We start from the raw sequence: 21,292 nt of genomic DNA on the forward strand, positions 1-21,292 counted from the left end.
CATGTTTCCACGCACAGACGTCGTGCTGTCCGCAGAAAAGTCCGCGTTTGCTGCAGCGAGCCGGACGGACTGTGTCGGAGCCAGCGAGCTGTGCTTAAAGGAGCCGGGATGCAGCACCAAGTATCGGACTATGAGGCAGTGTATAACGGGGAAGGAGGGCAACATCAGCGCCGAGGGGAGGGACGAGTGCCGCAGCGCCCTGGACGCGCTCAAGCAAAGCCCCCTGTACAACTGCAGGTGCAAAAGAGGCATGAAGAAGGAGAAGAACTGCCTACGCATCTACTGGGGACTCTACCAACATTTACAAGGTGCACACATCAATAGAGATCGCTATAGAGCACAATCGATCACGATAGGCCACGGCAGAGCACTATAGACCACAGTGTATCGTCATAGAACACTACAGAGCGCCGTAGATCACACGTCGGTCATTACAGAGTAATATGGAGCACTACTGACACTAAAGATCACACCGGATCAACCACTATAGATGACTTTAGTTCACTGTAGATCACGATGGATCATTACAGATCACCACAGGGCACAAGAGATCACTACAGGTCCCCCTAGATCACTACAGATTACAATATATCGCTATAGATCACAGTGGATCTCTCCGGATAGCAGCAGATCATGGCAGATCACAACAGATCATTATAGAGCACTAGAGGTCACACCGGATGACTATAGACCAACACAGATCACAGTATAGCATTATAGATCACTACAGAGCACTATAGATCACACGCAAGTCATGATAGATCCATATGGAGCACTATAGGTACTAATATCACACTAGATCAATCGCTAACTTTATTGTAGACCTTAGTTTACGATGGATCACGATGCATCATTACAGACCACTACAGAGAACACGTGATCACGACAGATCACACGAGATCACCACAGATAACTATAGATCACTGCATATCACAATAGATCACTACAGGTCACACTACTGTAGATCACGACAGATCACACCGGACAACTGTGGATCGATCTAGATCACAATATACCATTATAGATCCGTACGGATCACGCTAGATCACTTTAGATCACTACAAAGATTTGACGTGGAATTCTTTTCATTGTCTCCCTCATACAGTCCGTCGCAGCATGCAGACGGGACATTTTCCCAGGAAAAAGGGCACTACACTGTCTCTTTCCTTGTTGCTGTGGTGGTACTCTCCAGGCTACACCTTTTGTACATCCTGTGTGTAGATTTCACCTAGAAAGGTACATGTAGTGTAAAGGTGAAAAGGTACATCCCGGAGACAACCACCATACCCTCTTGAGCACTGTAGGTCTTAATTTCAAACTCCAGAGTAGCCATTTTGTTGTAAAGCACAGCGAGGTGTCTGGGTTATATCCCAGTCACACACACACGATTCCTCAGGACAACGTGAGTTAGAGTTTATCGAGTGTGAAGTCGCTTGATCTCTCAACCTCTTCACCCGCTGACCAGTATGCTCAACCAGGCGGAAATGTAAATAACAGGCTAAAAACGGCACCGTAAAAACAAGCGAACCACATATGAACACGGCAATTTTGCTGTGATTCAAATCACAGAGCTTTAAACACAGCGTCACGTGTTTAATCCTGGTGTTTGTTTGTTCGACAGGAAATGATTTCCTGGAGGAATCTCCTTACGAGCCCTTGACTAGCCGTGCATCAGATATATTCCGATTGGCGCCCATCTATTCAGGTAGGACTGGCTGATTTTACTCACTAAATGGCATTATTGTGCAGAGCCTACAGAGGGACTGCTCCGGTCTCTGTGATTTCAGAATGATTTATCAGGCATTCTTGTTTCCTGCTTTCCAACTTCCTTTTCTGTGACTGCATGCTGTGGAACGCTGCATGAGGAGATATTGCTTGGACTGAAGTTTATTTTAAGGGTACTTCATTACTAACGATGTGGAATGCTAGAGCCTGTATGTGTGGCTGTGTGGCTGTGTATGTGTGTGTCTGTCTGTCTATGTCTCTGTCTCTCTTGTGTGTGTGTGTGTGTGTGTGTGTGTGTGTGTGTGTGTGTGTGTTTTGCTTCTGACGTTGCTGTTCACGACTGGCCTCTGGGTGGCAGTGGTGCTCTCCATTTCACAACCAGCCGAGCGGCGCAGCAGATGGTGAAAGCATAAGGGTTCATGGATACCAAGTGAAGTCAAATGTTTCGAGCTGCTCATCTCAAGTAGACTTAACGTTGTCCTTTAGTGCGGGAGTCAGAGAGACACGTGAGATGTAGAATCTACAGTACAACTCTCCAAGTCTTCGAGAGAGTGGCGTATTTATGGCGTGTGAACTGAAATATCATCTGCATCCTGTCAATCCTGAGCTATAGTATTGAACACAGCAAGCCTATATGTCTTCACCCACCATATATACACAACGAATATATATATATATATATATATATATATATATATATATATATATATATATATATTCGGTTTTTGACGTTTGTTTCATTAAAGCCACAAGGCTAATGTTACTAAGTAAACTGACACTTAAAGCTACCAGTTTATTATCACTGCACGTCTAAATCACCACACATTGACTTTCTATTATCTATAAAAATGGACAAACGTATGTTACATAGCTCAAAGGATTAGTGGTACCATCTTGAAAGTTAGTACGAATTAAAAAAACAAAACAAAACATCTTTCGGAACGTGGTAGCTATAACCTTTCCTTGGCTATTTTTGGAAGTTTCTAGAATCTGTTCTAGATAAAACGATCGTAATGCCACGACCTTACTGTAAAGAAATACGTGATCATTTCTATAGTTACATCTATTCACAGGGACTTGTACGACGGACACGGATCATGATAAACAGATTATTAACGTTTATTTATTTAGCAAAGAATGTTGTTGATACGGTGGCATTTTCTTTAAGGAGACATTTGTTTTGGAAAGATTTCTGGAAGGAGTCTCCAGTGTTTTATAACCGTTCTGGTCTTGGTCCCTTGATTATACCAGTGGACATGCATGTGTATGCCAGTTTAGGAATGATACGATCAGTCTTCAAATGCGGTGGTTAAATCCAAAATGTGTGTTCTGGCGAATACCGAACAGAAGCTCTAATCCCAGCTTTTACTTTCCTAACAATTTGTAAGTTGATGACCTGAGGAGAACTTACTCTCTCCTCACTGTCAATGTCACTGGAATAAAAAAAGAAAACGGAAAGAATCATGAGCTCCCCTTAGAGAACGTGAGTCACCGAAGAAAACACTACGCTAATTAAAATAGCATGCCGCGCGCCTCGCGACTTTTCTACGTTTGACTCTCGGCAGCTATGAGAACAGAGAGATTTACGGGGGAAACGCCTGGAATGTGAGATCGCTCTTTATTCCCCATTGAAAAGCTCTCGACTTTGATTGACGGCTGTGCTGTGAGGCTGGGATTCCTAACCTACAAAAAGGACTTACGAGTCAAGATGCCTCCGGAGACAGACACAATACGCTGGTGGAGTCTGGAGTGTTCGGGTCTCTGGAGTGTGCCGCCGTCGCTTACGGCTCTTTCTCAGCCGTCAGGGGTGGAACGAATTATGATTTGTTTGGGTTGGGATTAGCTCTGTTCAGGCACGGAGTTAGCAATAAAACACCAAATATCAAAACAGTCCAGAAGCTTGAATCCACTCCTTAGATTTTTTTTGTTGTTGTTGGCCTGAGGTTTGAATGATTTCTCCATGTTTATACCCCAGCGCTGTGGGATTCTCAAATCTGATTGGTTGCAGAACAGCAGCTCTGACGGATATATTATTGCACTCCTTCTAATGTGTTATGGTTTCTATAGTATCAGCTAGCAGGGGACTTGACAAAGGCAAACTCTCTTTCCAAGTAAATGAGCAGTTGTTGATAATGATAATGAGTCACATATACATACGCACAGTGAAATTCTTTTCTTTGCATACCCCAGCATGTATGTCAGAGCGCAGGGTCAGCCATGATACAGCACCCCTGGAGCAGAGAGGGTTAAGGGCCTTGCTCAAGGGCCCAACAGTTGCAGCTTGGCAGTTCTGGGGCTTGAACCCCCGACCTTCCCATCAGTAACCCAGAGCTTTAACCGCCAAGCCACATGCCCACTGACGTGGTGAAGTTTTCAGAGACGGAAACGTATTTAGCGTGTACATACAGAAGGCGTCTCCAGTGTCAGTCAGAGAGAAAGCTGTAACAATGTTTTTGGAAGTTTCATTAGCTTGATCAGTTCAAACAGGTTTTCGCTGAGTTTTTTTTCTTTCTTTATTTGATTGTTGCAATCAAAAATGGTTTATTTTGCTGTGGCTTTTTTCAAAATCATGCAATATGCCGAGTTTTTCTTTGTACTTTTCCGAATTGTATTCGCCTCACGTGAATTGAAGACGCCCTTGGGTTAAAATCGCGAGGTCACGTGACGCATCTTGGCCCAAATCTGTGGCAGTTTTGAAAATTCGCAAGCTCCTCCGAATACTGCGGCGTTTCCTCGTTCATTTCTGCGATCGTAACATTGCAACAACAACAAAAAATCCTTGATGGACTGGTTAATATGGTGAGAAGACGTTTATCGTGGAGGAGTCTCTCAGCAGTCTGCATCGTCAGCGCTTTGTAACTGAGTTTTCCGTCACGGGTGAGAATCTACCGGACGGACGAGTTTGCGCTTTGCGGATAATCAGTAACTTGACGAGTTTATTAACTTCAAAAAGAGAGACAAAACAATACAAATACAGGCTGGTGAGGGATTGTTTATAGCTGTAAGTGAAAACAGGAACTATCTTGTTTGGTAGGTGCTCGACAACATTTAAAGTAACTATAAATGGATAAATACTGTAGCATGATGTGTTGATGTTGCATTGGTAAACTGCCGTGTGATAAGAGGATTAAGACATGTTACACCAGCAACAAGTGTTCCTTACATAATGTTTAGTATAGTGGATAAGGTTGGAGTGTTGTAAGGTCAATTCCCAGGACAGCCTCTATTGGCTTTTTGAGAAAGACCTTTAACCCTCAATTACTCCGCTCCATCCTAGGATTGGATTCCACTTTGTCGCAAATGTTCTAGATAAGCAGTTCAATTTTAAGATTACATTATGATGCAAGATTACATTTTGCCTACAGCATACAATACGGCATTAGCGCACACACAATTAAATGATAAAGGAGGCTTTAGACCACCACAAGCAGGCGAAACATGTTCTCGTCCATGTTTACTCTATTCCTTCACCCTCCGAGTCTCTCACTATGCCATAACGATGGGGTTTCCACTCAATTAAAGAGCTTATCAGACGTCTCGTCCCGTCTCTTCTTCACACCAGACCGTGTGCTCCAACACCAACCGGTGGCGGTAAAATAAACAACTCAGAGCAGTTCCTGGACGAAAGGTCACGTATGCTGGAAGGAAGAAGATGGACTAGGAGTACTCAGGCACTCATAAACGCAACACAAATGTACCTCTGCTTCCTAATGGGCTGAAAGGTAAACAGACGTAGTGCAATCAGAGGAAAACTGTATTTAGTTTTTAAAGACAGATCACCAGGATGTGAATCTCCTGGTTGTGCTCAAGGTTAAGAGCAAAAGATTTAAAACTCTTTCTGATGTTAAGCCAGAGAGATACGGGGTGGGTAAAAGGACAATTCAGAAAGATGGGAATAACTAAACAGTAGATGGACTAGTGGACAAATTGAACGTAGTTAGCCACAAGTTGACAAATATGGTGAAACTATTATACCTCAACACTTCAAGGTTTCATTGTACCGTTGTGAATAGTTTAGCTGAAATACATATAATAACCTCAAATATACTCACCCCAGAATCTTTATTGCTTCTTTAGTTTCGTAATGGAGCTACAAGGTTTATGTTGGTACTCGAAGCGTTTGCACCGATTTTATTAGTTATTATCCAATCAGAGAACAATATGCTGCATTCTGATACACCAGTAGCTGATAAACATGTAAAAAAAAAAAAAAAAAAATTAATTAAATTTGAACGTTGACATGGTGAAGTTTGACGTTTATTTAACATTTGTGGAATGAGTCTCCAGCGTCAGTGCTTTGTGAACGTCAAGGATTTCTGACACAGGAGAATGTTCAGGACAGAGGAGTTTACGCTTTGAGGTTTCTCGCTAACATGGCAAGTTGTGTTTATTTCTTTTTTTTTTTTTATAGTTCAAAGCTCAAGAGATAAAGAAAAGTGAGGTCGGTGAGGGAATGGTGTTTTTATATTTAAACAGTGTTTTTTTTTTATTATTTTTTTTAATTTTTAATGCAGAATTGTTGGTAAAGTGGTGTGGTATAAGAGGAGCAAAACACTTCAGGACAGATCAAGAAAATTTAAACAATTAAAACAATGCATGAAAGTCTAAAGGTCATTTCCGGGGCAGATTTAATTCCTGACTGTTACGGATTTAAAAAAAAATAAAAAATACAGCAATTTGTGGAGGGAGTTGTGTAATGTAAACACTTGTTAGGTTTAGACTTTGATGAAACGTTGCTCCTCTCCACACACGTAATTTCCCATTTCTTGTGAAGCACTGATCCATGTAGAAGACAGTCAGAACACATTTTGTCCATTTCTCTCTCTCTCTCGCTCTCTCTCTCTCTCTCCCTCTCTCTCTCTCTCATGATGCGAGTTGACTCTGTATTACTGGCACACCATTAGCTGCAGAGAGCAAACGAGCTCAAATACACAGTACACCACTCCCTTTCACATTACCTCTCTATGAAGCACACACACACACACACCTCCGTGTTTCACACGCGCCTATTTCAATCACGTGCTCTTCCAAACCCGGCCAACCGGAAAAGCCTAGGAATTGCATGCGGCTGCTCGGTTGCGAAACAATCCGCAATCCAGCCATTAAAAAAAATATAAATAAATAAAAAATGTCTGAAAAGCCTAATTCAGTTTGACTGGAAATGTTCACTTTGAAATGAAAACAATGAAATCTATTGTCAGGAAATGCACAGCGTCGAACCGTCGAGTTCGTGGATAGATATATCGGCGCCGTCAGCTGCTTGTCATTTACCGCTTACGAGGTCTTTGAGGAAAAATGGGACTGGGAAGGGAATGTGACACAAAGCATAATAAGCAGTCTGCGGAGTTGGTTGGCTTGAAATTGCTTAAATTACGGGGTAGAGCTCAGAAAAATACGTGGACATCAGACAATCTGTAGAAGCAACTATGAATAAAGATGAGTCGGTTCTCAGATTCTCCAGAGAAGAGTTATTTATTTATTTATTTATTTATTTATTTATTTATTTATTTATTATTATTCTAACAATTATAACAATCCATCATGCTAAAATTCTAAAATCACAGCACTCTGTCAAAGCTTTATGAAATAATAAACATATTCTTTACCATGTAAGAAGATGCTAATTTCTCATTCTTATTCTGTACAGAGAATTAAAAAAAAAAAAAAATCATCACTCCGTGGTAAGCGTACAAAGCTATTATTACAGTGTTTGGTACGACTTGCCAAAATGTAAAAGAAACCCGCCGTAAAACAAACAACAACAACAACAACAACAAACAATTCTAGCCTGTCAGGAAAGGGGTTGTTAGAAGAAAGGCTTTCTGGAGAAGGAAAGAAACAGCAACGCTAACTAAGGCTGCAACCAAATTCGTTTCAAAGCACAAACGTCTTTACTTTGTCCTTCCAAACTCAACATTAGCATCAGCAGTAACTGTTGCTAGGCATGGCTGTAGAGCTAGGAGTGAAAACACAATTACCCTAAACAAACAAAAAGTAAACACTGAAATAGTCGAGCAGAAACAGGCCCTGAAGTAAGCAAGCAACATTCCATTTCATACTTTACTGAAGCAAATGACTGAACAGTTTTTAAATTTATCCTTCAAAAACACCTCGGTTATATGAGCTAGCTAGCGAGTTAGTTAGTAGATTAGCGCTAGCTGCTGAGGGGCGGCACGGATTCACAGTAAAAGCTTAAAATATAACATACTATATAACACTTTTATACAATTGCTCTCATTTTTAGTGATTTTAGTCAGCGCTAGAACATAGCTGCAGAAGTAAATCTTTCCAGTTGTGTGTGTGTGTCGCTGTGTGATGTCACTTCCTGTAGTAATTCCTAGTCATCTAGTAATGTTTCTTATGGTGAGGGAGAGACTGGTTTTAGCAGTCGTAACCATAAAATGATCATTTGTTTCGTAGATGTTCCACAACATTAAACGTAACTATAAACGGATAAAAAAAATAAATAAATATGATGTCATTATTCGATAAATAAAACACCTGACACAGTTAGCAATTTGCTGGGGTATAGAAGGAGCTTATAGGAAAATAATCCATTTTGGGATGGTAACAGTAAATCTGCTTAATAATCTCCCACCATCCTGTCATTGATTATTTTCCTACAACAGCATGTCCCCATAGTGTTTTATTCCTAACAAAATTTTCTGACTTGTCGTAGTGTGTGTGTGTGTGTGTGTGTGTGTGTGTGTGTGTGTGTGTGTGAAATAAGGAACAATCTTTCACAGGGAGCTTCTGTCACTATGTGTGTTGTACGGTGTCAACTTGGGGTTTGGGGGGGGGGGGGGGGGGGCACATGGAAACATCTGTAGTGGCAACCTTCCAGACGAGACACATGGTTCTGCAGCACATCCTGAATCTGACGCGGCTCTGAGAGGCTGTCAGGATGTCACGCTACAGCAGAGCGGCACTAATCGCCTCCAGACTCCTTGCAACAGGTCTTCCTCTCTTCAACTTGGCTCTTGTTGGAAAAAATAAAACGAGGCTAGTTTTCTTACACAGCGTGAACTTTCAGCAAAACATACAGAAGCTGGTGATTTGTTTTTTTTAGTTTTTTTTTTAGAGGGAAGCTGATTCTTATGGTAACATTCAGGTGACAGACAAAGACTGGAATACTGGAATAGAATTAGAAGTGAAGGAAAACCAAATCATCGACATTTCATAACGTTGTTATATTTTCGCTGCTTTAAATGAGGTTATTAATCCTGGATATAATTTAGTACAATGCAGGTATTTCGTCTGTACTTAACGTTCAAACAACCATCAATTAATACCTTCACACCTCAACATTCATTCATTCAGTCATGAACGCTAAGCCTGCTTTAATTGGTCAAAAGTCTGCGTTAGTGAGGTGTTCCTGTTCTGCAATCACCAGCCAAAAGAACAGCTAGTGCCTTGGCGTAGATTCTTCAAGCCTCCGGGTGTGCGTAAAAATCTTGCAAAAAGGTCTTCTGTTTTAACGTTTGTTCTGTTTTGAGCAGAAATATTCGCATAGCATGAAAGAGACGTATGATTAAAGACTCAATTTAGAAATAAACGATGCGAGTCTTTCTAGAACACTCTTGTAGTACTTCATCTTCTTTGCACATTTTTCCGACTTTTTGGAAATTCACTTAACATGATGATGATGTAGCTAATAAGGATAAAGACATGATAATTCCCTATAGAAACATTGAAAGGCTCAGTGTTCAAAGAAATAGCAAAAAAAATAATAAATAAATAAAAAAATATCAACAAAGGCGCTCTCTGGTTCCTCATTTATCTTCCCTGCTTCATGACTTGCATCAGCAAATCAGATAACATGGAGTCTACAGTGTTTCGAAAGGCAGACGCTTGCTAACCAGCTCGCCTTTTAAACTTGAATCTTTTTACTTCCACAATAGCAGCTCAGTGTAGCATGGCACTAGCCTGGGGAAGTGTCACTCATTCCAGCACAAAGCTCTTTTGTGTTGTATACTCCTAGAGACCGCTTATCCCATTAGCCCTGTTAGCCAACATCAAGAGAGGCGCTAGAGAAGCTATCGTTTTCCAGCTCCCTTCTCTCCGTTTCTGGCTTTTTTGTTCTTGGAAATACGCCGCTGTCCTACTGGAGCTGGCTACGGCTCGGAGAGAAATCTCCTGCGAAAGCAAATCGATAGAGTGCCATGTTAAAATAGAAACTCCAGGCTGTGTGTACAAGAAATGATCGATTTTAGCCTCTCGTGCGCTCACGCTCGCTCTCTGTCTCTCTCCCCCAAAGCTCTTCTGTTTAATAGTGGATCAAAGGATTATCCTTCTGTTTGTAATGCTCAGGTATAGCGTTGCATCATCAAGCTCAATGTGCTAGAGTCAGAGGGGAAACGTCAGGCGTTTTGAGTCTTTAAAGAGAACAATTCAGTGTGGGAAAGGGAAATGGAGCGCCGGGTCACACGTCATTAGGCTAGGAAAGCAGCTCACCGCTATTCACGCAGAGCTTGTTATCAGCTCCTCGCTATTGATGGAGTGCGCGGGACGTTTAGGGCCGCGACGGAGCATTTAGGCACTCCTCGAGGGATGTTAACACAGCTTAGTGCGGTGATAATGAGGCCTTACGCAACATTAGAGCTCGTCCTTTAGCTGTAAAACCTGCGGCTTCCCACAGCTCCCTACACGCCCAGCACACCATCTGGTTGACTAGAGTTTGGAGGTCAGACAGTCACAGACTAGCGGATGGAAGAGAGATAGAAAGCTCTTTGATGGGACATGTGGCAAGTTAAGGAGCGTGTAGGAGTAAGTGGGAGATGGATACACGTTGACCTTGACCAGCGGCCTCGGCAGGCCGCATACTGTGATGAAAGCGAAAGATTATGAGGCGTGATGATCGCACAGACACGGTTTACAAATCTGGACACAGATGCTTTATGGAGTTTATTCTTTTTCGCCAAAGATCAGACGTTTTTGCTCACTGACTAACTGGAAGTATATTGATGGCCACCCTAGCATAACCTCAACTGGACAGTTAAAGATTGGAAACACATATCCTGTGAAGATTTTCCAAATCTTCAACTATTTCAGGAAGTCCGTGCCCACTGAAGTCTCAGAATCCTTGGCTGACGGATGTAGAACCCAATGTCATTCGGCATAGATCCTTTTCTGATCACTACAGTATGTAAAGAGTGGTTATTTGAGTCTTTCGGTCAGCTCAAACCAGTTTGGCTATTCTCCTCTGACCTCTCTCATCAACAAATAACTCTCTAGTATGATTATGAAAAGGTGCACTCAATGGATGTTGTGGCTTAGTGGTTAGTACGTTTGTCTCACACCTCTGGGATTAGGAGTTCGAATCCTGCCTCCACACTGTACACAGGGTTTGCAAGTTCTCCCCGTGCTTCGGGGGTTTCCTCCTACCTGGAGAAAACCCCTGAAGCACGAGGAGAGCTTGCAAACCCTGTGTACAATTTGGAAATCAGCCTACAGCGCCTGTCTTTGGACTGGGGGAGGAAACCGGAGTCGGTTTCCTCCCCCAGTCCAAAGACATGCGCTGTAGGCTGATTTCCAAATTGTCTGTAGTGTGTGGTGGGTGTCTGATTGTGCCCTGTGATGGGTTGGCACCCTGTCCAGAGTGTCCCCATCCTTGAGCCCCGAGTTCCCTGACAAAGGCTCCAGGCTAACAAACATTAACTATGGTTTTAAACATTGCACTGCTGCCACATGATTGGCTGACTAGATAATTGCACGACTGAGCAGGTGTACCAGTGTTCCAATTAAAATGGCTGGTGTATATACAGTATGTGTACAGTATAACAAGATTAAAAAATTGAGATCCTCTATCTGACACCTATTGGACATAGTCCAGACATACCCGTTGGTTCTAAAGTTTGGTTCAAAACAAAACTGTGCATACTGCAGTTTGATCAAGTTTGTATCGTTGCCATGCCCAGTCCTGTTCATCATTTATTCATGCCACTTTATTACCGTCCTTCGGATTGAGAAGACAAGCCGAGCCTCAGAGTGATGGAGCAATTTCCCTTTTTGATTACAATGCCATTGAGCACTTGCTGATTTGGAAAAGCTATCATTTGCATGCGAGTGTCTTTGTGGGCCAAGAGCAAGCTGCAAAGTTTGCTCAAATGCCATTTTGCACTTCATTTGTTCCGGTAAAATCATGGCGTGCGCTAAAAATGATCTATGATCCAATCGTTTCCTGTATCGAGCTTCTGTTCCAGCCTCTGTGGCCTTTAAGAAAGTGTGAGAACACATTGCTTTCTGAGGTGTTTCATCGTTTCGAGGTTTTGAGCGTTCCCTCTGCTCCACACCGCACTCTTCGAGTTGTAGTATGAGGACAGAAAGGTGTGCGCAGATGTGTCACCCTCGGTTCTTGCATCGACGCCACGCAGCCTGAAAAATCATTTATCCCAAGCTGACCAGCCCACAGTTCTCATGAGGGCTTTTTGATTGGATTGAAACGAAAGGGAGTTATTTATCATGGTTAATAGGCGCTGGTGACAGCTGCAATCAGCAGGGGCTCTGGCGCTCGTGCCAGCCGAAACCGCAGTCAATCACCACCAATGCATGCCAATTTACACAATAACCCAGGGCAACAGGTGCTGCTCAGCGTGCCAGTCAGAATATTTAAAATCAGCTACCATGCATTGGTTTATCTTTTAGCCAAGCATTTTGTCAAGCAGAAATCCTAGATCACCCAAACAGCTGTATTGTATTTACGTCAAACGTCAGCGCAGCGATTTGATGTCAAGTGCAGCGTTGTGTAAAGGTTAAAGCTGCAGATAATGCAACTTTCAATACATGCCCACTTTACTAGGAACTCCCGTTCACCTCATGTATTTATCCAATTAGTTGATGACTGGGGAAAAACGACCAGGTGATGTTTTTTTCTTTCTCCAATCTATAACTACAGAGTTTTGGTGAACATGTGTCCACCGGAGATTCAGATTCCCGTGAAACCAGATGTGGGCTTTTGCTCTCGTCTCGTCTCAAGGCTCGGCATTCCGAGACGCTTTTCAGCCCACCTCGGTTATAAAGATACTGAGATATTTGAGATACTGTAGCCTTCTTGTCAGATTAGTGGTTAGCACTAACACGTTTGCCTCACACCTCCGGGGTTGGGGGTTCAAATCCCACCTCCGCCCTGTGTGCGCAGAGTTCTTATGTTCTCCCCATGCTTCGGGGTGTTTCCTCCCCCACGTCCAAAGACATGCGTTGTAGGCTGATTGGCATTTCCAAACTCTCCGTAGTGTATGGAAAGGTGTGTGTGTGTGTGTGTGTGTTGTGTGATTGTGCCCTGCATTCTGTCCAGGTGTCCCCTGCCTTGCACCCTGAGTTCCCCCGTGACCCTGTGTAGGATAAGCGGTACAGAAAATGGATGTATATAGACGTCTCCGTACCTATGATGTGCATCAAGAGGATTAAAACCTATACTCACCATCATGAAATCAGAGAGTATGTTTCTCTCGCTCTGGTGCTGATATGATACTACAGCATCCACAGCATTTACGTTGGCACTGCACCATGCAGATGTGTAGCGTTACTTTCCGAGTTACGCTCCAAACGACTACAGGATATATCCGGCGGTCATCTTGTGTACAGGTTTCTTTCCTCTTTTTTTTTTTTTTGTAGTATTGTTGTAATTGTTTTGGTAAACATCAAGTTTGAAGCAAAGAAGAAATGTCAGTCATTATACAAGGAGTAACCTAACCTCCTTGTGTTATAATGTTCTAGTATTTCCAACATAGTGTTACAGTGTTGTAGCATCAAGTGTTTTTATCACCCTGTATAATCCAGGTTTAAGAATAGCAACATAAATCAACCTTAAACCAATCTTGAGCGCTACTATGCTGTATTATATACGTCAAGTCATTATAAATGTATTATCCAGTAGGACAGTCATGACTGCCAGAATACTTTGGAGATAAAAAAAAAAAAAGCCATTTTGCCCATTCTATCCTAACAAAAAATGAGCGCTGCACTTAAAAATGCGTCTTCGTCCGCCATTCGTGTTGAAACTGGTAAAGAAAAAAAAAAACCTTCCTGAAATATAATTGATGCATTTGTGCACTCCTTTCTATCTGGAAGTGAGCACACAGTATCGATTTTCTGTTTCTTTTCAGTTCAGAGAGAGGCATGCTGAACTTCTGCTTAAGCTAATGTTAGCTGAATCGATGATCTGATGATCAATATGAGAAGACACTAAGGGAATAATACAGTGACTGCAAGACTGAATGATTGACAGCGGAGACGCTCATGTTTCTGTAGCAGCGGCTGAATCAATAGTGCCGAGTTGTAACACACAACAGCGTTTTTCTTCTTACTAGAAAACCAAACTCTGGCAGATTTGCATCGTCATGAATGTGTACATCGTAGCTTGCTGATTTGCATGACTAACATTGCATTCTGTTACACCGACGTCCTCTTAAATTCTCGATTCTGATTCGTCAGAAGGTGTTTGATTCGTTTTCAAAGTTACGGCGTAATACATTTTCATTTCTATAGGAACAGCTAATTCACAGTGATGTGATCACCACATAATACAGTCTGATAATAAACAAAAGTATAACGTTTTGCTACTCAATCAATAAAAACATAGATGACGTCGATTATGGTGTCGTGTTTTCTCTAAGGAGACGTTTGCGGAAGGAGTCTCCGGTGTCAGAGATTTGTATCGCTCGGTAAGTTTTCCAAAACTGAGAAGTCGTGTTTTGTTTTTTTTTTTTTTGCATTTTGCACTTTCCAGTTTCACAGTAACATGACACACTATGTGACGAGCCTTTCTACCACTTAACTTCAAGAGCGAGAGAGAGAGAGAAAAAAAGAGAGTTTGGTGAAGGAACGGCTGTTCATAACTGTTGTGACGTAAGTAATGACAGGAACTGACTTGTTCCCCAGTCAAAATGATGCAGTGTTCTTTATTTAATAAAAAAATGTCACTGGCAAATTGATGCAGTTTAAGACCATTGGCTTACTTATCCTACGGACTTATGGACTCGTTGACCCTGTCTGGAGAATATCCAACGCTTCCACTTGAGTAATTGAGGAACACTCCTCAAAAGCCCATTACTCTAATAAGAACTCAGTCAGAACTTATACTCCTGCCAGGTCTCCACTAAAGCTGTGCTTTGAGAAGCCAGGTCAAAACGAGACAAATGGGGACCGAACGATGTGAATCTTCTAATCATGTGTCGGTATTTATAGCTTCAGTCCGTTACTACCGGAACTCGTAGCTTTTTTCCACCCCCAGGAAATGCAAACAGCACGACCAAACAAATCCATCGTATTCCATCGGGATCCAGCTGTTCCTCGGGTTCTTTCTCTGGGACACATGCCGCTTAATAGCTTTTCACTTGTTCTTCCGTTTAAATCAAGCTGAGAATAGCTGCAGCGTCCCGCCGACACGCCCGCGTCGCCAGTGCAAATATATTCATACTCTTTATGCAGTGTTTCCTCAGTGACTTCTGATCAACAGGAAATTGGTTTCATTTGTGTGTTTCATAAACAGAAAACAAGTTTGTTTTGGGACTGGGGGCAGTGTTATTGGAGTATAGGAAGATAATAGTATGACCGTGTACATTTTTTAAAAAAGAGGATGATAAGAGGACTGCTGATGAGATTTTTTTTTTTTGAATAATTAATTCATAGATGCATAAAAACTGACCAGTGTATTCCTACGCCCTTAATACAGATGATTTCTTTTGCGTGTGTTAAGCATGTTTCTTGCACTCTATGGGTCTCTTTTTGGGATGATTGTTCTTTACTTTTTCGTTTCACTTTCCTGTTTTATTCCGAATTTTGTGTTTTGAGATCTAAAACTGTACTAACCCTGCGATCCTCAGGCTGTTTGAATGAGCTTAGTTACTGGTTGCTGTTTTTTCCTTCCTGACTATGCCTTCTGATCTTAAGTCCAATGGAATATCAAGTGCATTATTCTAGCAATGACACTTTGAATGTACATGAGCTAGATCTTATGATCTTTAGAGTAGGGCGCAATAGTCAGAGCCCCTTACCAGTAATTGATTCCATTCCGTTATTTGAAATGTAGTCTTGTTATGTGAATACATTTGAACAGAACTGAATCGAAGTTTTCCAGAGACGATGATAAAATCTAAACCTAATGAGTCTTTTTGCAGAGGGAGACACAAACAGCGCCCCCTGGAGCTCTCCAGCGACCATGACGCCGGCCCAAAACCCTGGTAGAAACAAGAGATCAAACCCCGCTTGGGCTGTTCTGGGTAAATAACCCACTACTGCATGCTGAATTGGCAGAAAATAAAACTTGTGTGTGTGTGAGAGAGAGAGGATAGCAGTGTGTGTACGAGTGCTCTAAGGTCATATATCATATAAAGACTTTGGATTCTAGTGACATGCCTTTGAAGTGGTGATCCATAGAAGAAGTGAAGAAGGTGTGAGTTACAGGGCGGAGATGTTGACTCGAAGTCAACATGTCAGTCAAAACACTGGAAAAAAACAATGCATTGGGTTTCTCAAACAAGATTTCATCATTCTTCACTAAGACATGTTTACAAAGTTAGGTTTTTAAGATATGTTTAAAAAGTAATAGTGATGTAGACATTCCTGACACCAGTTTCCTGCTCGTTGCCAGTTTTACTTGTACTGATTAGCAGAAAAATCACATCATCTAAAATATGAGTACTATGTATAAGGAAAATACTCAGTGTATAAGGAAAGTACTCAGCTGTAATTACCACCTCGAAGTGGAATATTTTCTATAACAGCATGACCTAGAGTGTTTCATTTCTCTTACATCAATTTGCTAGCAATGCTAGCAACTTTTTTTATTATTATTATTATTTTTTTCATTTTTAAAGAATAACGTCATTTGTTTTTTAGCCATTTATACTTACATTTAATTGTAACTCTTTAAATGTATAATAATAACAACATTATCGAATAGAGTTGGGGTTCGAAATGAAAGTATGAGGACTAGCATGGCCAACCTGAGCTTTCACTAAACACACTTTCTCCATCTCTCTGAATGTCATGGCTGTAGGCAGGATTACATCACTGTAGCTCTGATTCACTGTAACTGTGGGAAGCTATACGCCAGGGGCACTGTCTGACCCCAATACTGTGATCCCAATGAAGTACTGCTTACTTTTGGGTTGAGCCAATGGAGGCAGCATGGCAACAAAACCTAACCCATCATGCTTTATCCTGTTTCACAGATGTTCCACAACAATAACTGTAAATGGATAAAAAGCACAGCGACATTCTTCACTGTAAGCAATTTGCTGCGGTGTACGAGGAATACAACATGTCAGGATGTGCGGTTTTCGGAAAATATCAACTTTGGGACGGTGGCAGTAACGCCGCCTCACATCATAGCATCCTGACATTGATCATTTTCCTATAACAGCATGCCTCCAAGTGTTTTATTCCTTACAAAAAGCAATGAACTTTTACAAATACTTGAACCTGTATTTAGAGTAAGACTCTGTGAATGCCTGAGCTCATGGCTATTTGAGAAGGACTCTTGGTTTGTAACTAGCGCAAGGATCATTCTTAGTTGCCAAAGTAAAATATAAATCAGGTGTAAAAAGTGATGTGGAATATGAAGTGCAGATGAAAGCGCCTGCATTTTGCCTTTCTTCGATGAAGCCTATACTTACAGAGTATAAATTATTCATGGCTTTTAGCACAGTCTGAGCCTAGTGATGGAAGAGGAGCCATTTTGCATTTGGCCTGCTGAACATGGGTCTTTTGTTGACATGTTGAGCAATCACTTACAAGATGTACTGCCGTGTCCTGCTGCAAGACAAAAGGAAATAAAAAGACATCTTATATGGATTGTTCTTGGTCAGGATTAACCTCTTAAAGGCATGGATAATTAGAGTTATTACAATGAAACAGCATAACACCCTCAAGAGAAAAGTGCTATCAGAACTCTTCCACATACACAAGCACACAAATGCCCGTAATTGGCTAGTGTTGCTGTGATTGACAGGGCAGGGAGAGTAGGCCATCCCTCACACACAGACAGACAATTTTGTTCTTTTGGACTCCTGCCCATGGATGGGTGTGGCATCTTTGGGATTCAAAGTCTTAACCGATTCAAGGTTAGAACCTGAGTTTGGGTTGCTGTCTGCGTGTACTTCCTTATGTTCTCCTTGCGTCCATGTGGGTTTCCTCTGGGTTGTCCAGTGTTGCCCCTAGGTCAAAATATGTGTGAATGCATGGAGTACGATGGAATGATATCCCATCCCAACCTTGTGCCCAGTGTTCCCGGAATAGGCTTTGGATCCACCATTATCCTGACCGAAATAAAGCGGTTCCTAAAGATGGAGATGGATTTCACTTCAATGAAGTTGTAAGAAAAGCCATGACTGCTATTCCGGCCGTCTGACCTCATCTCAACAATTTTAAACCTTTTCAAACAATGTGATCAAATCGTGGTTCTATGTAATCTGGTATTATCTGCTGGCTCAGAGGTTAATCTGATGGCTCAGTGGTTAAGGCTTTAGGCTACTGATCGGAAGGTCCCATTACTGCCAGGTTGCCCCAGTTGCACCTTTGACCAAGAGGCTTATCCTTCAGCTGCTCGGTAGTAGGCTGTATCGCTTTGGATAAAAGTGTCGGCCAAATGAATAAAATGTAAACACCAGATATTGGAAGACAAACGTCTGACAATTGGTAGTGGAGACCTCTAATCAAAAGATCACAATTTCAAACCCAAACTGTCCCTCAAAGAGAATTGGTTCTGCGTTCAGGATGGAAAGCCTGGCCTTCCTCTCTTCCATGCTGTTTAGAGCAATACTAACCAATCTCAAGCAAGTGTTAGCTAGAAAATAGTAACCGTTTTTCTCCAAACAGTTTAGCTGCCCAATAGCATTAAGTACAACATGAGATAGAAGCATGTGTGGTAGCGTTCCTGAAATAGCTTAACTGGCTATGATGAATACATGAGCCAGTGAGCCAAAACAAGCAGCATATATTTTAAGCTCTAGATTTCCACACATTAGTGCCAGGGAAATGATTCTCCATTAAAAAGAACTCTAAAAGTATTGCATTCTTTAAAAAAAAAAAAAAAAAAAAGGTTTCTCGGGGGTTCTTTAGGTGGTTAAGGGTTCAAGCTTTCAAACGGCGCTACTCTTGGAAACGTTTCTGAAAATAAAACCCTCTGGGGATCGTTAAGATTTCCCGAAAATCCTTTAAGGTGCTAGACAGAGCCTAAATACGATCCAGGTTTTTGTACTCCGTTATTTTTTCAATAAAGTCGTAGGTCAGAAGTTCTTCTAAGATTCAGAACAAGTTCAGATCACAGAAAGCCCAGTTGTTGGCCCTTGAGCAAGGCTCCAACCTTCAAAAGCTCAGCTGTATTTCTCGATTTAGACAAAAGCAGCCAATTCATTTAAATGTATTCTGTGGTATCGCTGAGAATGTGCAGAAACCCAGCATTCCTAATGCGAGACACTAGACATGGAGGTGTGAATTTATGACACGTGACAGGCAGGCATTCACGGTCTCATTTATGTGTCATATTTCTAAAAAATCATAATAATAATAATTGTAAAAAAAATACATCCTGTATTCCAAAGTAACTTTTTTTTTTTTTTTTTTAAATCTTGGATTTCAACGTGACCTCAAATGTCATGGTAGCTCATGTAGGCAATGCATGTGTTTAGGATAATCACGTGTAGAACATTACAATATAGTCCCTGGATTCGTCATACGTGCTGAAATCTCTCCGTCAAAGCTGTTTCTCTGTCTTTTCTTCCCGGGCGTTCGTTTGCACCTGAGATCCTGTTACCTTTAACACCTGTTAACTTATTTGTCGAGTACCTACCTCTCTTAATTTCCCCCAACATTGTTCTTTTCCATTCACACTAGAACTACAGTGTTTTATGATAGACAGCATGGATTAAAAAAATAAATTCATAGAGAATTCTATGAATATTTAAAACTTCACCCAAGCATATTAGCATGCAGCCCTCCAGACAGGCAAATACCCATCCCAGGCGCCCTAGATAATATTTGTATTTTTGGCAGCGGAACAGAAATTAAACTCGTAACATTAGCATAACAGACCGCACCGTGGCCCTGGTGTAAATAATCCGAGCTGGTTGTGAGGGAGGAAATGTTTGTGCTTTACTCTCCTCCCCCTCTCTTTTGTGTTGTTCATTTAGTCGCTGGCCATTTGTGATCGGTGCTTATAAAAGCATGAAGGCGCTAAGCGAGTCAGCGGGCTCTGGGCGATCTATTTACGCATGAATAATCCGCGACAGGTGACTGGACGAAAAATAAAGAGAGATAGAGAGAGAGACCTTGAAATTACGTTCCAGTTTTAGAGCATTATCACGATCCAAGCTGGCATGGCGAGCATCCTGCAGGGCGGTGTGGGTAATGAAAGTGTTTGTCTGTGGCGGCCCAGACCAGCCAAAGGTTTTTCAACCACTAAATTAGTAGCTAGCTTTAATTCTCCACCTTCATTACGGAGGCCACCTGTTACCTGGAACGATGAGTCAAACCGGGCTGTGGAGAGATTTTTGTTGAGATCCATTGTTGGCGGTTTTCGCACCTTGTCCCTCATCCATTATTCACTACAGCTGATTGACTGAAACATGAGGAGGCAGAAGAGAGGATGAGCACGCTGGTAGGACTGCGTGTCCTGTCTGGAGTGGCTGCCTGTCTGCCTGTTTTATATTTTGGGGGTGCCTGTGTTCAGCACTGAATTTATTTGTGATGTCACACTACACAGTAGTGGTTAATGGTTCATATGAAAGTAGACACTCAGAGCTTTAAGGATTTGCAGTTTTTCATAAGTTTTTTCTTTTTTCACCTAGCCTACGTAGTTTATATGTTATAGTTTCATTGTGGGAGTCATATAAGGTGTTGTACTGTCAAAAAAGCTTTAGTCGCGATACTCTACACACAGAAACCCAACGGTGTCCTGACTAATCTTATAACAAACCTGCAGTGATCAAATCATTCATTTGTTTGTACCGATCGAAAATGACCGATAACGTGTACTGTGAGAAAGGGTTAATAACTCGCTAATATTGTCGATACACCGCGATATAGGAGGAATAAAACACTTCAGGATGCACTGTTGTAGGAAAAATCAGTAAGTTAGGCTTCATCACATCACCCTGTTGATTATTTTCCCGATTACAGCATGTCCCTATTCTGTTCCTATTCTTTTTCACCCAGCTACCACGGGGGTGTAAACTTTTGCTCTCGACTGGTAATATATAGATAATTAAATATATACATGAATGAAGTAATGATTTAGAATGTTTTCTAACACGCTGTCGATTTAAAATAAATTACCAACAGAACTAAAAATGCGATATTATATATATATATATATATATATATATATATATATATATATATATATATATATATATATATATATATAACAAATAGACAAACCCACACTAAAGCTAAACTACATAACTAAAGCTCAAATACCAATAAAATGTTAAAATAATTAAAAAAAAACAAATGTAGAGTGGTTCACACCTGGCACTCTCATACTGTGCGCCATTTTCTGAGACTGTACTGAGTGACGGACAAAACAGTTTTCCTCCAAAAAGCTCAGCACGAAGCTGATTGCCAT

At 41.5% G+C, this 21,292-nt stretch overlaps 2 protein-coding genes across 3 annotated transcripts in view; one reads left to right on the plus strand and one right to left on the minus strand.

Moving 5' to 3' along the window:
- Window positions 1-21,292, minus strand: part of ccdc172 (coiled-coil domain containing 172) — a 108,844-nt gene that overhangs the window by 10,966 nt on the left and 76,586 nt on the right. The window lies entirely within an intron of this gene.
- Window positions 1-21,292, plus strand: part of gfra1a (gdnf family receptor alpha 1a) — an 83,890-nt gene that overhangs the window by 1,168 nt on the left and 61,430 nt on the right. Inside the window, exons 2-4 of one of the 2 annotated variants that reach the window (XM_017464746.3) lie at window positions 18-308; window positions 1,622-1,705; window positions 15,843-15,944. In XM_017464746.3, coding sequence (XP_017320235.1) covers window positions 18-308; window positions 1,622-1,705; window positions 15,843-15,944 — 477 coding nt within the window. The remainder of the gene's footprint in view (window positions 1-17; window positions 309-1,621; window positions 1,706-15,842; window positions 15,945-21,292) is intronic. The other variant, XM_017464747.3, reaches the window with a different exon arrangement.

The sequence above is a fragment of the Ictalurus punctatus genome, chromosome 3 (assembly GCF_001660625.3).
Source record: "Ictalurus punctatus breed USDA103 chromosome 3, Coco_2.0, whole genome shotgun sequence".
In the NCBI taxonomy this organism is placed as follows: domain Eukaryota; kingdom Metazoa; phylum Chordata; class Actinopteri; order Siluriformes; family Ictaluridae; genus Ictalurus; species Ictalurus punctatus.